The sequence below is a fragment of the Engystomops pustulosus genome, chromosome 5 (assembly GCF_040894005.1).
Source record: "Engystomops pustulosus chromosome 5, aEngPut4.maternal, whole genome shotgun sequence".
Lineage (NCBI taxonomy): Eukaryota > Metazoa > Chordata > Amphibia > Anura > Leptodactylidae > Engystomops > Engystomops pustulosus.
Window position 1 is genome coordinate 155,518,489 of NC_092415.1, and position 15,016 is coordinate 155,533,504.

The 15,016-nt window shown below is 41.8% G+C and overlaps 1 protein-coding gene across 1 annotated transcript; it reads left to right on the forward strand.

The window, feature by feature from the left end:
- Positions 1-3: 3 nt before the first annotated feature.
- Positions 4-14,545, forward strand: MTURN (maturin, neural progenitor differentiation regulator homolog). Its single transcript, XM_072153505.1, has 3 exons — positions 4-342; positions 6,086-6,208; positions 10,197-14,545. The coding sequence occupies exons 1-3, from the start codon at positions 181-183 to the stop codon at positions 10,305-10,307; spliced, it is 396 nt and encodes a 131-aa protein (XP_072009606.1). The 5' UTR covers positions 4-180; the 3' UTR covers positions 10,308-14,545.
- Positions 14,546-15,016: the final 471 nt, after the last annotated feature.

Here is a 15,016-nt window from a genome sequence, read left to right on the forward strand (position 1 = left end):
ATCTCCGTCACATACAACAGCCCAACCCGCAGCTGCGATCCGAGCGGCCGGGGAGGCGAACAATACCCGAGCATCCGCTGCATCGCCGCGGCCTTCCCTCCCGCCCCCCGTCCATGAGCAGCATGTAAACCATGCAGGCGTAGCCTGTCACCCGGGAGAGAGATCGCAGCGCGAGACACCATGGATTTCCAGCAGCTGGCAGACGTCGCCGATAAATGGTGCTCCAACACCCCCTTCGATCTGATCGCCACCGAGGAGACGGAGCGGAGGATGGATTTCTACGCCGACCCCGGGGTCTCCTTCTACGTGCTGTGCCCTGACAACGGCTGCGGGGACAACTTTGTGAGTGCATTGTGCTGTGCCCAGCTGGGCCGGAGCATAGGCCTAGTATTCACACTGTGCGGTCATGTGTGGTGCACTGCATGGAGATGATGCCCTGGGAACGGGGGCTAGAATTGTCTATGGTGCAGTACACGCAGGGCACAGTGCTGGGGACGGGCATCTGGATGGCATCCCTGGCGCAGAGGTGTGGCATGCACTTAGCCCTGGGTTTTGTGTCTATCCATAATTAAAGAGCTGTTAACTCCTTCATGTCTGGAGGAGAATGAGGATCATTGAAGTGTCATTCAGCAGAAGATGAGGTGTAGGTCAGGTGACTCCATCCCCATCTTTATTATTTGATGGTCTTGAAATGATGGTTTGGCTACTTTTGGGTCACCAGGGCACAGCCTTCTACAGGGCTCATAGGCAGCCATATTCTTCCCTTAAACATTGGCCTGAATTGCCTTCTTGTCTGAAGTCTTTTAAAGGGAACATGTCAGGGACGTTATTAAAAAAAAAATGGATCTCGTAGAAAACTTCTATTTGTGTAGCAGGTAACATCTGGGGCCCACATGGCCTGCGTAAGATACCTGGGGTTTGGAACATGATAACCCCTCCAAGTCAGGATCAGGACGAGGGACTGACTATCCTAGGACTAACTGAGGCTGTAATGATTGTAATGTAAACAAAGGGAGGAGTTAACCTGTGACATCATAAATGTATGATGGGATCATGTCACACATTACTGTTGGGCACCCAGATTTCTTAGGGCCCCGCTGTGCTGCTCTTCTCCATGCCTCTGTAGCAGCGGGGTGCTGCCACTGCAGGGCCAAATGTCGGTAAATGTAAAGGGCGCCTGTAGTTAGGAGACTGCTGCTTCTGGTTCTGTGTCCTCTGTGTAGCGCAAAATATTTGTTTTGTGTGCGGGTAGGGGGGGGGGGGTTTGCCTTGCCCAACTGAACAAATATTAAGACATAATATAATCCTAAATTACGGTTATCAAAAACCTGGAAACCACCTTTGTGGGTCTTGTGAAGAATGAACAGTATTAGACAGAAAAGGGCAACATTCCATGTAGTTCTGCCTCCAAAAGCTGCGCACAACGTGGCTGGGTGGCTGAAAACCCCTGTGCGCTGCCCTGATTTCACAGACTGACCACAGTGACTGTATATATGATGTAAGAGTTCATTCTTCCCTGCAGAACAGCAGTGCCATATTGTAATCATGATAGTAGGTCGGTGCTGCTGTTCTGCAAGGACTTGTCCATCATATATCACTATGATGCAAGGAGTCTCCTCCCTGACCATGGCACAGAGCTTGCTTTGTGAAATCCAGCCACAACACTGATGTTTTTCATGAAATGATCCCGTTTGTGTGCTGCCAGCTTAAAAGGTAATTTACCATCAAAATCGTGATAAACCAGGGACACTTACTCATAGGTCTAGGAATTGTGATTGTGGTAATCTTCTTGTATTTGTTATCTATGGCCTCCTTTCTTCTAAAATCAATGTTTAAACTTATGGTAATGAGCCATAAGGGCATTACTAGAGACCCTCTGTTTTGTTCACATGCTGTCCTCTTCTTGAGGACTTGCCTCACCCGATGTGTGACATTGCAGCAGGCTGAGAGAGGGGGATACAGTATTACACCCTCTGAAGCTGCAGCATAGAGGAACTTTGGTAATACCCCCTAGGGCTCTTCAGGCTTATTGGCATAAATCCGCCCAGCTATGTGTTCGCCCAGGTTCCAGCCTTGGGGACACAAATGGCCATCTGAATGTGGCCTAATCAATAGTTAAATGAACACTAGCACCCAAGGGTTCCCAGAACATCAGACTGCCACTGCATGTTTTCCTACATTGTAAATCCCAATGCAGTTGCTTCCCCTTGTCAGCAATACATTCACATGATGTAAGCAAAACCATGAGCCCTCTACCCGTCTGCAGCACAGCAAGATGCCAAATACTGTGGGCAACACAAATTTTGTCACTAAAATGGGCATTGCAGGGCAAACATGGAAAGTCTGAAAAAATTGTGTCACACACCCCATGTTTAAGGTGCACTAAAAAAAGTTGCTGTGTTCTGTGAGGGCATTGCACGGAGCGCGGATTAATGAAGAACGGGTGCCACAAATCATTGATGTGGCGCCCCTGCACACTACACAGGCAAACTGCACATAAGGTCTTCACTGTTTTTGGTAAATGTGCCCCTGTGTGTTCCGATACCAAATATTTGTCACTAGACATTAGGTTATGTTTACATGGCAGTATGTGACATGAATTTACAGTCAAAATTTTCCGTGTGAACTATTTTTTTTATTTTTTTTTCACCAATCTGTGCTACAGTTGTACCGGATGGGCCAGCCTCCCCATTTGTGCATACCAGGTACATATGACTCTGTGACTGGTGTAACCGTGGTCCTGCATTGGACTACTTTCGACATGAACCTACCTTTCATCACAATTGCTGGAGTAGTTGTCCAGCTATAACATTTGGGCCCATGTCAGTCACCCATTCATGCACTTGCTCTGGATATTCCTGGTTATGGGTATTAATATATGCTTAGGATAGTTCAGCATTATTAGATCTATGAGGGGCTGACACCCACCCCCCACACCAAACATCTGTACTTTCTGCTTCCAGTTTTGAAACGCAGAGATTGAATGCTCCCTGATGAGATAATTATCCAAAATTTTGCCGAGCCGTGTCCCTGCATTTGGGTTTTTGTGCAGCGTTCCAGAACCAAGTATGGATGCATCATAAAAAAAGAGAAAGCATAAGGGACAGATATGCCTCGGCTTTTAAAACTGCATGCAAAACTCTGTGGGGAACATCTACTAAGGGCTTTGTGCCGGTTTTCTGATGGACTTTGCATGTTCTTTTAGGTGAAAACCGCTTGCACAGGTATTTAAAGGGGTTTTCCCATGAAGCAAAGTTAGGCCCTATCCTGTCGATAGGGCCTAACTTGCTGATCAATGGGAGGCGGACCCCTCATCGCTCCGTCAGATTAATGGAGCAGATGGCCGCACATGACCGTTCTGCTCCATTTAATCTTTATGGAGCTGACAGAAATTGCTGAGCGCAGCGCTCCAAGATCTCCGTTAGCCCTATAGAGATTAATAGAGCAGAACGGTCATGCGTTGCCGTCTGCTCCATTAATCTGAGTAGCGGCGAGGAGTCCGCGCTCCCACCCCCCGCCCCACTGATCAGCAAGTTAGGCCCTATCCTGTCGATAGGGCCTAATTTTGCCTCATGAGAAAACCCCTTTAAGAAGTGTCCATGGCACTGTTGTGTTGCATGCGAACCTTGTGTGGCGCAGCTGCGCTAGCCGTCATGCGAGACAAATGACGGGGCAGTCAGTCTTTCCAAGCGCGGTATTTAACATGCAAATTGTCTTGCACGCCCTCTGTTAAAGATGCACCACAAAAAAAGTTGATGACCTTTGTCGGGCATTGCAAGTGAGCGACAGGTTTATTATTTTGTTACACCCAGCATTATACACGGGAAGAGCACTTTTAGTGAAGTTTCCCACCTTTTAGTAAATCTGCCCCTGTATGTGTAAACCCAGCCTTACACCATCCCATGCTGCCTGTGATGTCCTGCTGATCACACATTAATGCTCATTGTCAGATTATATCATCTTTAGTGTAATATGAAGGGCAGATAATACAGCAGAACATTATACTGTGCAAATAGGTTTGTGCTGCCAATAATCCTCTTCTGAATAGAGGAAGCAATTGCATCTGATTTTTCAATATATTATTCGGATAACCCCTTCAAGAACTGACTGTTCGCTTTCTCCTTTTGTCCGGCTCTACACAAGTGAGTTCTGCACTCACTCCTATCCCCAGACATCAGAACTGCTGAACTAAGCTCCCCCCTTTTCATTCAGTTCTATGTTCAGGACAGGTTAGTCCATTTTTACAACCAGCCTTGGAAATATTACACCCCTTGATATGGTTATTTGCTTCATTAATGAGAAATATGCAAATATGTTTTCTAGGGTGGTATAAGAAAAACATTGCCTCCAAGCTACCTTGTAAGGCAGCCCCCTTAACATCAAGCATGACTTTTTCAGAAGACTAATGACATGATGTGGGATTAAAGTCAAACCAGTTTATCTTTTCCAGAAGGAACATATTTCCAATTCTGAACAGCACTGTTTTGATTTGTTTGCATCTCGTCAGTACTCCATAAGTCTCCGAGCCCTTACTTCCCAACCATAGTCAAAAGCTTCTTGCTAAACCAGTTCCCTACCTTGTACTGACAAGATGTGCTGTCTATATTTGCGAATATGTTCCTTCTGGATTAGTTACACTGGTTTGGCTTTTAACCGGCACACTGTCATTAGACTTCCTGAAAGTCATACTTGATGTTAGGAAGCTGCCTTACAGGTAGCTTAGAGCCAATGTTTAACTTATCCCATTCTTGAAAATGTATTTGCATATTTCCCAGAATACCCCAGTGTAGCAACAATGGCTATATGTCCCCAAACGACTGCAAGGCGGCCCTAAATGGAGACTGCTCAGACCTCATTCAATTTATCAGGCTGGAAGGATTGTCTGGTTTATGCTTTTCAAAATTTATAGAATTCTTCCTGCACAATATTACATTAAAAATATTTGTAATCCTTTCAGAGTGAGTTTTCTTGGTTTCCTGCACAGGGATACAATCATTGGTGACGTAAGAAGTGTTTAATGGAGTGAGCTGCTTCACTGTAGATCAATCAGCAAGAGACTAAAAAACCTTAGACTATCTTTAAAGGGAACAGATTCTCTACTGTAGACAGCACTGTTTCCATGCCTTTGCATCTTGTCTGTGCAGTGTAGGAAGATGGTTTAGCTGAGTGAGAGGCTGGAAACTAGGTGGAGGAAGTTTTTTGTTTTTATTTAATTTCCCTGTGTGAAGATATATTTACCTGAACTCGCCTCTCATTACCACAGGACAGATGTAGGACATGCAGTAACTCGTGGCCATTTAATTCGCAAAAATAATTTAGTTTCTTTGTTCAATCATCCTTGCAGCGGAGGTTGTATCCAAGGACAGCTGTCCTTTGTTTCTAAGGGACAACATTACTACATTTACGTGAAATCATCACCTTCACATGCATACATTTTTTTTAAATAATGTTTAACTGATGAAATGTGTATATATGGCAGATGAATTAAATGTGATTGCCCAGATGAGAAAACCCCTTTAAGTGGCAGCAGTAGAGAATACAATTGTGCATGGATTAGGACAACACGTTCTGCTTATTGAAATAATCCACATACAGGGCTTTTTTTTACCATTGCTATAAGTATAAGGAAGATGATTCAGAATAAGGATGAAGTCCACTGGAGTTAGGCAGCTGTGCCAGTGCTTGATGTCATATGATGAAAGCTCGATTATTAGTTAGACTAATAAAAGCCTGTAGACACATAAAGATGATTATCTCGGTTATCTGTGCGAGCGGAGCACTATAATCTCATACACACAAATGTTATTGTTGGAGCCTGGCTTTGTTGGTGTAATTATCCAGTCATAATCACGGACCACAATGGCGCATTCTCTGTACTTAGCGCATATGTGGGCAGAAGTCCTGACAGTCCAATGGGTAAAAATAAACATCCTCTGGCGGCTTCTGGAAAACATGAGGAGTCGCAGTATGGAAAGAGAGGTCACAAATGACCTTTCACCTCTGCTTGCCATGATTGGGTTACATAATGTGTTATTGTTGCTGGGGTGTAATGGCTCGCTGTATTATTTTCTGTTTTGTCTTGCAGCATGTGTGGAGTGAAAGTGAAGACTGCTTGCCTTTCCTGCAGCTAGCTCAGGATTACATTTCATCTTGTGGGAAGAAAACTCTTCATGAAATACTGGAGAAAGTCTTCAAGTCTTTTAGGCCAGTAAGTCCCATGTCATTTTTGCCCGGTACATAATTTGTTATATTTACATGGAGAAAGTATTCAATGTTTCTTGATTATAATTTTGGGAACTAATATGAAGCACCAGCTAGCTGGGCTATGTGAACCTGAGAAAGTTTCCATGCATATTTCAACACACGTTCTGTTGCCAAAATTTCCATCCATTGTGTTGAGAATACGGGTTTCACTACATGGATAACTGGCCCTTCACCAGATAAAACTTCTAGCACTCTCAGGTGGGATATGAAATATCCTTTCTAGAAACTCATTTTTTTAGGTCATAAATCTCCTCCAAAGTAATGTGGAAATGAGCAGAGGAGAGTAACTTTGCCTGAGTCAAATTTAGTAGTTGCAGGGGTCCAGATGCAGCTGTTTTTGGTTTTATAGTGCCTAGAAAAAGGTATTGGTACCTATAACACACGCAGAGAAGAATTCGACCATAGTCAGAACATTTACTGTCGGATCCTGGGGCAACCAAATTTGTAAACTCCATGACTGATAGACAGGTTGGAATTATATCTGTGAAATGCTGCATATTTGTTAATAACAAATTAGAGTGTTATTTTGTTATCCTGAGTACATTTAAGAATCTTGTCTTCATGGGAATACCCCTTTTTAGAGTCAAGTTTCAATATCTGCAGATACTAAGGTGTGTAAAGTAATTAATACAAAGAAGGATAGTATAATATTACTTAGGGATTTGTGGAAGCTGGAGGAATGAAAGGAGAAATGGTTGATGAGGCTTAAAGAAAGCCAACCAGTAGAAAAAAAAACACCTAAAAATACTCACCTCTGCTGCTCTTCGTTGATCCTGGCAGTGTTTTTCACTAGTCTTGACATGCCGGGATGACCTAGAAAATAAACTTCTAATTAGCAGGCTGGAGCATGGGGACAAGATGTCCAGCGCTCCGGGCTGCTAATTATACACACCCCTGCCACCTACCTCTCCCATGCATTTGAGAGCGAGGTGACGTCATGCAAGAGGTGTAATCCACACCCATCTCATGATGTCAAGGGTGTGCTAATTAGCAGCCTCGAGCGCTGGACATCATGCCCCCGCACCCTATGCTGCTAATTATAAGTTTATTTTCTAGATGATTCCAGGTTGTCGAGACTAGCGAAGAACACCGCCGGAATCAAAATGAAGAGGAGCAGAGGTGAGTATTTTTTTTAGGTGTTTTTGTGTTTTTTCAACTAGTTGATTTCCTTTAATGTAGATAAATGTACAGTTGTGCAAAAAGTACAATTTATGTTCTAAACAGTCAATTACTTGGTAAAACTGCAGCTGAAAAAGAGTAGGGGGTATTGGAGGATGGTAAACTTAATTGTAGTGAGCAGAGCCAGGCGGCTGCTTAAAAGAAAATGAAATTATGGGATGAGAGCAATAGATTCTCACGATGCTTAGATGCCTTTCTGGAGAGCAACAATATCACAATATCACAGGTTATGGGGGAAAAAAACATAAAATTTAATTCTTATGGGTTGGACTTAATGGACCTGTAAGCTGTGCTGTGATTGGTTACATTGTTTGTCAGCGTTCTGCATCCTAGTTTTAGGAGTTGTTATTATTCTTCTCTTGTTGTGACTCAGATTTTCTGTCAATCATGGCCGGATATAAACCTTTATTGAATATTCCAAAATAAACCATTGTCTTGATGTTTGGCCTTAGTGATCATTAGTGAACCATTGAAGTGGTTCCGCTGAAGGTTTGCCCACAATGCAGAGCATATAGGTCACGGATAATGTTACAGGTGCTCTGCAGTACCTTGCCCTCATCAGATAAGCACTGTGCTTTATAACTTTCTCTCCATTAAAATGTATGTTTCACCTGGACCTTGAACCACCCAGGATTTGCACAACACACTATACCTCATATTTTCGTAACAGATTGGGGCATTTCTAGTTAATGTTTAAATGGTCAACAATTCAGCAAACTTTTATATACATCATTCAAGCTCTTTTACCCCTCCTCTACTCTTCCTTCTAAATATCTGCTAAATTCAGATGGACTCTCAACTCTGTTATCACATTACATGTGCACAGTGAAGTCTATTAAATGGGTTGTCCGAGACTAATGAAAAAAATAAATAAATAAAGGTGGCTGGAGGGGGCTGCTTAAAAAAATAAAGATCTACTTAGTCTGCGGCCACGGGTGTCCCGCGCTGCTGTTGCTCCGGTCCGAGCCCCATGTAAACAAACATGGCCACCGGAGCAGCGCAGGACTCAGCTTCCGGCCGGACCCGACAACCTTCCTGCCCGCATACACAATGCTGTGAATAGGGACGGGTAGGCGTGGCCGGCCGTAAGCTGGGTCCTGCGCAGCTCTGGCGGCCATGTTTGTTTACATGGCGCCTGGACCAGAGCGACAGCAGCGCGTGACACCCGAGGGCGCCGAAAAGGTAAGTAGATCTTTATTTATTTTTTTTAAGCAGCCCCCTCCGGCCACTTTTTTTTTTTTTTTTTTTTTTTCTTTCCATTTACTCTCGGACAACCCCTTTAAATGTGGAGGGGGAAGAAGACTATGGGAGAATTCCTCAATCAGTAGCTCAAGTAAACTGAATTAAGGGGGAAGCCCAGATGTTGCTACATCTGACTATGGTTTGTGCTGTTATTTTTTTGAATAAACGTATACTCTCCACCTCCGTTGCTGCTGATGTCCCGTGCTGCAGTCCATCTGAACTGTGCCCCTGTTTGATTAGAGGGGCACAGAAGCTGCGCTCGGGTAGCTTCCAGCCGGCAGCATTGTCCAGATCTTTCAGCATTGTAGGCGCTGGGATAAGGTGACAGATGGGAGTGGCCGGCCAGAAGCTCCCCGAGCGCAGCTTCTGTGTCCCTGTAAACAAACAAGGGTATTGATCAGACGGACTGCAGCGCAGGACACCGGGAGCGACGGTGGAGGAGAGTACAGCTTTATTTATTTATTTTAACTCTCGCCCCAGCCCAGCCCTAATTTATTTACCCGCATATACTCGAATATAAGCCGACCCAAGTATAAGCCGAGGCCCCTAATTTTACCACAAAACCCTATATTTTTTTTACTCGAGTATAAGCCGAGTGTGGGTTTTCAGCACTTTTTTTTGTGCTGAAAAACTAGGCTTATACTCGAGTATATAAGGCTTTTGTTCCTACATTTGTTTTTAATGAAGCAAATAATTAGAATTTAATATAATTCCTAAAAATGTATAACACACAAAGTAAACTACACTTTTTACATAAATATTACCAGGACTACTTTTACAATACAGTAAAAAAAATATGTATTGCATTTTTTATAAATAAGTCTATTTTCTAAAAATGATCGCCTCACAAAATCTGCGTAACTTGAGGGGGTCAGATAGTGCAGTCGCCATCAGGCCCAAGAGACTTAGGGGTCCCATATGAGAAGATTAATAATAAACTAATATATACCATACATTATCTTCAGGGGCTTGGCCCAGACTTTGCACTGGGGCCCATCAGCTTTGTGTTACTATATCTGCGCATTATTATGTGCGGTTCTGGTGCACATAATTTTAGCGCTGTAAATCCAGTAGAAGTGTGGGCTTTACATTACAGAAAATCTGCAGCAGAATGGCTTTATCACTGCAGGTTTTTCATTTCACATATTCCTGAAGATGCAGAAGCAACTTGTGCAACACCAAAACAGATGCACTTTATAATCTTATGGTGCATCTCCGGCAGTAAGGGAGCTCTGCGCAAGCGCAGTAACTCCTGTGCCAGAGACGCGCCTGAGCTCTGCACATGGCACAGCTTCCTTGCTATGGAAGGTAAATCCCTCAGCCATTCCACTACTATGTGCAGATACCTGAAAAGTTTTTTTTTTTTTTTTTTTCATGTCAAAGTCTTGGATTATTTTGGTATTGAATATCATGATACTGCACTAAGTATCGGTGTCATATTACAAATTCTGGTAGCGTAACAATTCTAAAAGGGACAGTCTGTGATTGATTCTTTCTCTTATTCCTTCCAGCTTCTCGGTCTCCCTGATGTGGACGATGACACTTTTGAAGAATACAATGCAGATGTGGAAGAAGAAGAACCAGAGGCAGATCACCAGCAGATGGGGGTCAGCCAGCAGTAGAATACCTAGGATATTCCCTGTAGAAAGATAAACAAACCCAACATAATGTAATAGTAAACACATATGACAAAAACGCAGAAACACTCACAGCGAGCAGAGAATCAGGCTTGCCGACAGCAGCATTTCCATCCATTTCTGATTCTAGAATTTCTCTCATTTGTTTTTGAGGCTGTTGGGCTCAGTTTGGAATGGATCTGTCTAATAGGAATTGGAATGCTGATTACTGATTGGATGGGGAGATTTAAATGTCGATTATGTTGTAAACAAAAATCCCAAACTTAGCAATCAGGACTGACATTTTTAGGTTACCATGGTGAGCACTGAATATTATTTCTACTTTTAAGGAAGACCAAATAGAACCACCATATCCTGTATCTCAGTCCTCCATACAGTATAATTATTAATGGCATATATGTGCATCCAGGGATGCTGACGGAATCAATGGAGGTAAAGGGGTGCCTTAGTTTCCCTGGGTGCCGAACTAAAGGATGAATCAAATTTTTTTTTTTTTTTGTAAAATTCCTGTGATTGTTACTTATCAAAAAGCAATAGAAAAACATCAACCATGTGAGTAATACAGGTTCCCTGAACAATCGAATCCTTTACACCGACATACAGAACTTATAGAGGAGAATCTGCAGATTAGGTCTGATCCCCCAAAAATAGATTTTTTTTTTTTGAGTCCCTGAGATTAGAGGAGGTGAGACTATATTGGGACTGCACATGGATGACAACTTTTTTTGGTTGCGCTGATCTATAGAGGATTGTTGGCCAATAAGTATTGTACCCCCTAAATTATTAAATATATTACAGAAATGGCACATTATTTGTTACTAAATGGGAAAGGATGGTAAGGAAAAGTACAAAAGCAACTGCAGAAATGCAGTAGTACAGTTAGGGTCCACTTCTGATGAGAAATACTGCTTAGTAATCAGATGCTCCGTACATTTTGGATTTTTTAAGAACTTCTTCATGGGCGAGCTGTACACATCTATACATTCTGCTGTTACACAAACACCATGGCTTCTTGTGAGTAATGTTTACCCTTCTTATTAGCAGGGCACTGCGTTGCACCAGAAGAGAGTAGATAAGTATACAATATATTTCCATTATATCTGCAGAAGATCCTAGGGTGACTTGCTGATACGTGAGATGCCGGCGCCCCCTGCTGGGCTGCATAATTTGCACTGTTATGGTTGAACTGGAATTCATTACACAGAGCAGGAAATCTATACCTTGATATATTTAGCGGATTACACTCATTATTAATCTTACATTGTATTATATTAAAACACTTTCTGCGACAAGGACCTTATGACGACAGAGTCCAAGTTTGCCATATTAGTATAGCATGCATAGATACATTCCGGACTCCTGTTGCTTTTTTGGCTAGTGGAGCTGAAACCACATAACATAATTCCACAGTTACAGTCGGGGGGGGGGGGGGGGGATTAATACAATGTTGCATCTAGTACATCTGCATACTCCCAATGTTCTGTCATATTATATCATAGATTTTTCTTTATCCATTGGGTAACATGTGCCCAGCCATTTCAATACTACAGTTATTGTCAGAAACTGAGTACACCTTGAATTTGGGCCACGTAGAAGGAAAATTAGGAAATCAAAACATGTCTTTGTCATAATCGTTAAACGGTTTTTCCAGAAATGGCCGCACTCTTGTCCAATGGCTGTGTCGGGTTGAACATAAGGCTTGGTTCACGTTCACTTTGTGTATGCCATGACTTTTATTTTTTGGAGTAGTGTAGCAGTGTATTCCATTTTGTGGCATATGTCACCGCCACCTGTTTAAGTCCCATCTGGGTAATTGTGTGGTTTGTAATACCATAAACAGTGCACAAGAGCGGCAGTGTTTCTAGAAAAGAATCATACTCTTAATAAATGCAAACTGGTTAGTCTTTATCGTGATGACATTTTTTGATCAAAATCCATCAAAATGTTATTTTCTCAAAATCTGATTAATAAAATATTGTAAGATCTGGGGTGGCCTGTCAGCTGCCAGACACCTTGTCACTTACTCTGATGTTGGCACAGGTATAAGCTCGAAAAAATTACCTAACAAATGAAGTTCAAACAGCTGGCCTTTACCGGGTTGTTTCTCAAGCCTTTCCAAACCGATAATGGAGAAGTAAAAAAAGGATTTTATCTGGACTCAGCATTTTTCCCTGACCTATTAAAGAACAGTCTGGGCAAAACTGATCCATTGTTTTTAGTGCAGGTTCCTTGGGGACAGATTGTGACGCAGAGATTCGGATATCAGGAGTGAATCTCCGAATTGCGTTAGCCAAACCAATGTAGATGGGTTTTGCCTCCAGTGTTCCTTTATTTTTGTTGAACTATTTTCCAATAGAGAATATCTTTTTGATGTTACAAGATTCTGTTAAAAAAGCAGTAATTTGCTCTCTGCATCGCTGACCTAAAATAGAAAAAATAGAGAGGGCTAGTTACTGTTACATTCAGAAATTGTTACGAGAAAGCTTACTAAATGTAAAGTAGAAACAGCAAAGGTCATTGTAGTTTGTGTGCAAGGTAATTCATCAACTTTTCTCACACTGTTTAGTTAGTCCCTGATCTTCATGATTCACAAAGATATCTCGGTCTTTGAGACATACCACCTTTTGACTTGGGATGGGCTGTCTGTCATAAGCACAACTTGCAGAGAGTATGGGAAGAGATCCATATGTGAAGAATCTTAGCGTGTAGAGGGAATGATGGCTTGTATTTCAAGAAATGGATCACAGATGGTTAATAAAGTATATGGCAGATAATATTTGTAGTATTCTTATCCATTTTTTTTCTTTTTTTTCCTGCATGTCTTAATTCTTTTGAGTAGATCTGTATCCTCCATTTATGCCACTCTTACATTATCATCTAAATAATATTTCTAGAATTTGTTGACCTGGGAATCATTTGTACCTTCATTGTCCTCCACCAAGCCCACTTAATATTAAGTCATTAAAGTTCTGAAATTTAATTTCTTGCCCATCCACTCTACTAAAGAAGCCATAGTCTAACAGAATCAGTCTGACCGATTGCCAGAACACATTTGACTACTCATAATCGGCATGCTGACCGACATTGGCACCAGACAAAATGCTAATATCTGCTCAGATCTTCCATCCTGTTTAGTGTCATTGTTCTGTGCGGCTGACTCCTCCCTCAGTTTTGAATTGGTCGATTTAGTAAATCCAATGTTTCTTTTTGAAATGCGAGATTGGGTGGGATTAGCTACTGTTTTGTGTGTGTACAACCTGAGGAGATGACTTTGAGGCCTACGTGGACCTTTATTTATTTTTAAATATTCTTTTTATTCTATATAAATAAAATGTGTACATGCTCCTTGAAATGATTCCAATTTGTAGTGCCTCTCCAAGTTGAATAAGTTCATATCCATTTTATAATTAAAGGGATACTACACCCAAATTATGTTGGGCTTCGTTTGGCGTAAAAATGAGAATTTTGAATTCTCAAGTTCTAATAATTGTGCACTTAAAGGGCGTGTTCACTTGTCACACTTATCACCCACAGTTCACGTTATCTACGTAAAAAATAAACATCTGTAAGGCCCCTTTGTTACAGCCCCAAATCCCCTCCTTACTGTGGATCCCCTGACCTGAACTAGCTGAATCCTAGATCGTTATCCTGCATCTAGTTCAGATCATTAGACCCATGGTTGGAATGGCAATTTTTGTCTGAATAAGCTCAACATTCATAATTGATGTAGTGAATTGCATCTTGAAAAGTATCTGTTATACCTACTACTCCTATAATAAAGCACTCCAATTTTCATCTAGGTTGTTTAATAAGTAAAATTGTCACATGATAAGATGAACATATCCTTTAATGACATGGTGACTAAAGAAATTGCACAGTAGTCAGTGATTTTGTTTAGTTGGTTTATGGTCACAAATGCCACAAGAGTATTGCACGTTATTCAGACATATGTGAGCCTAACTGCTAGTTTGGGTGTATTTTTCCTTTACACGCCTACTGTATTCATAGCTCAACTCCATATCCAAATTTGCATTGTTTCCAAAGTTGCTTCCAACAACTTAATCTTTTGTGTAAGTTACCAAGCTGTATGTAAAAAAACAAAAAACAAAAAAATGCTTTGTATTTCATGTAGACAAAGGTTTGTGGTGGCATTGCATGTAAAAGATGTTTGCTTCTATCTGTGGACTGGGATCTTGGTTAATAAATCATCTACACTCTGAAAAGCAGTAGTCAGTCTGTTATTTCAAAGAATGACCACAAACCCCAAGGGTGACGTCATTGTACAACATACATAAATCCCAGGATCAAACTCCTCACGTCAGGATTCTGGCCTCCAAGTGTCACTGAATAAAGTACTGCAATTTGTGGAGCTTATTGTGATACGGTTTGGATATTCTCCGGATTTGAAGAAAGTGGAAGACACTAGACTTGCATGTAAATCAGTTTTTTTCCATTTAAACCTTTATTCCCTATGTGCAACCTGGCATTTGACTATAAAAAAAGCTGCCAGTTTTGATCTTGGATTGTTTGCTGACCATGTCTCCGTCTTCTAACTTACCTGGGCCAGCTGTCACCTATGTGGAGAAGAGGTACTAGCCTTGTGGCACAAAGTCCAGATCCATGTACAAAGTTTCAACCTAAGGGGAGATATTGTCTGTGGGATTGACACACGGCCAAACCGGTAGGTTGACACC

Excerpts from the sequence above, each read along its gene's own strand:
- MTURN (XM_072153505.1), top strand. The coding sequence starts at position 181 with ATGGATTTCCAGCAGCTGGCAGACGTCGCCGATAAATGGTGCTCCAAC. Across the intron at positions 343-6,085 it reads ACGGCTGCGGGGACAACTTT|CATGTGTGGAGTGAAAGTGA; the intron begins GTGAGTGCATTG and ends TTTGTCTTGCAG. Across the intron at positions 6,209-10,196 it reads TCTTCAAGTCTTTTAGGCCA|CTTCTCGGTCTCCCTGATGT; the intron begins GTAAGTCCCATG and ends TATTCCTTCCAG.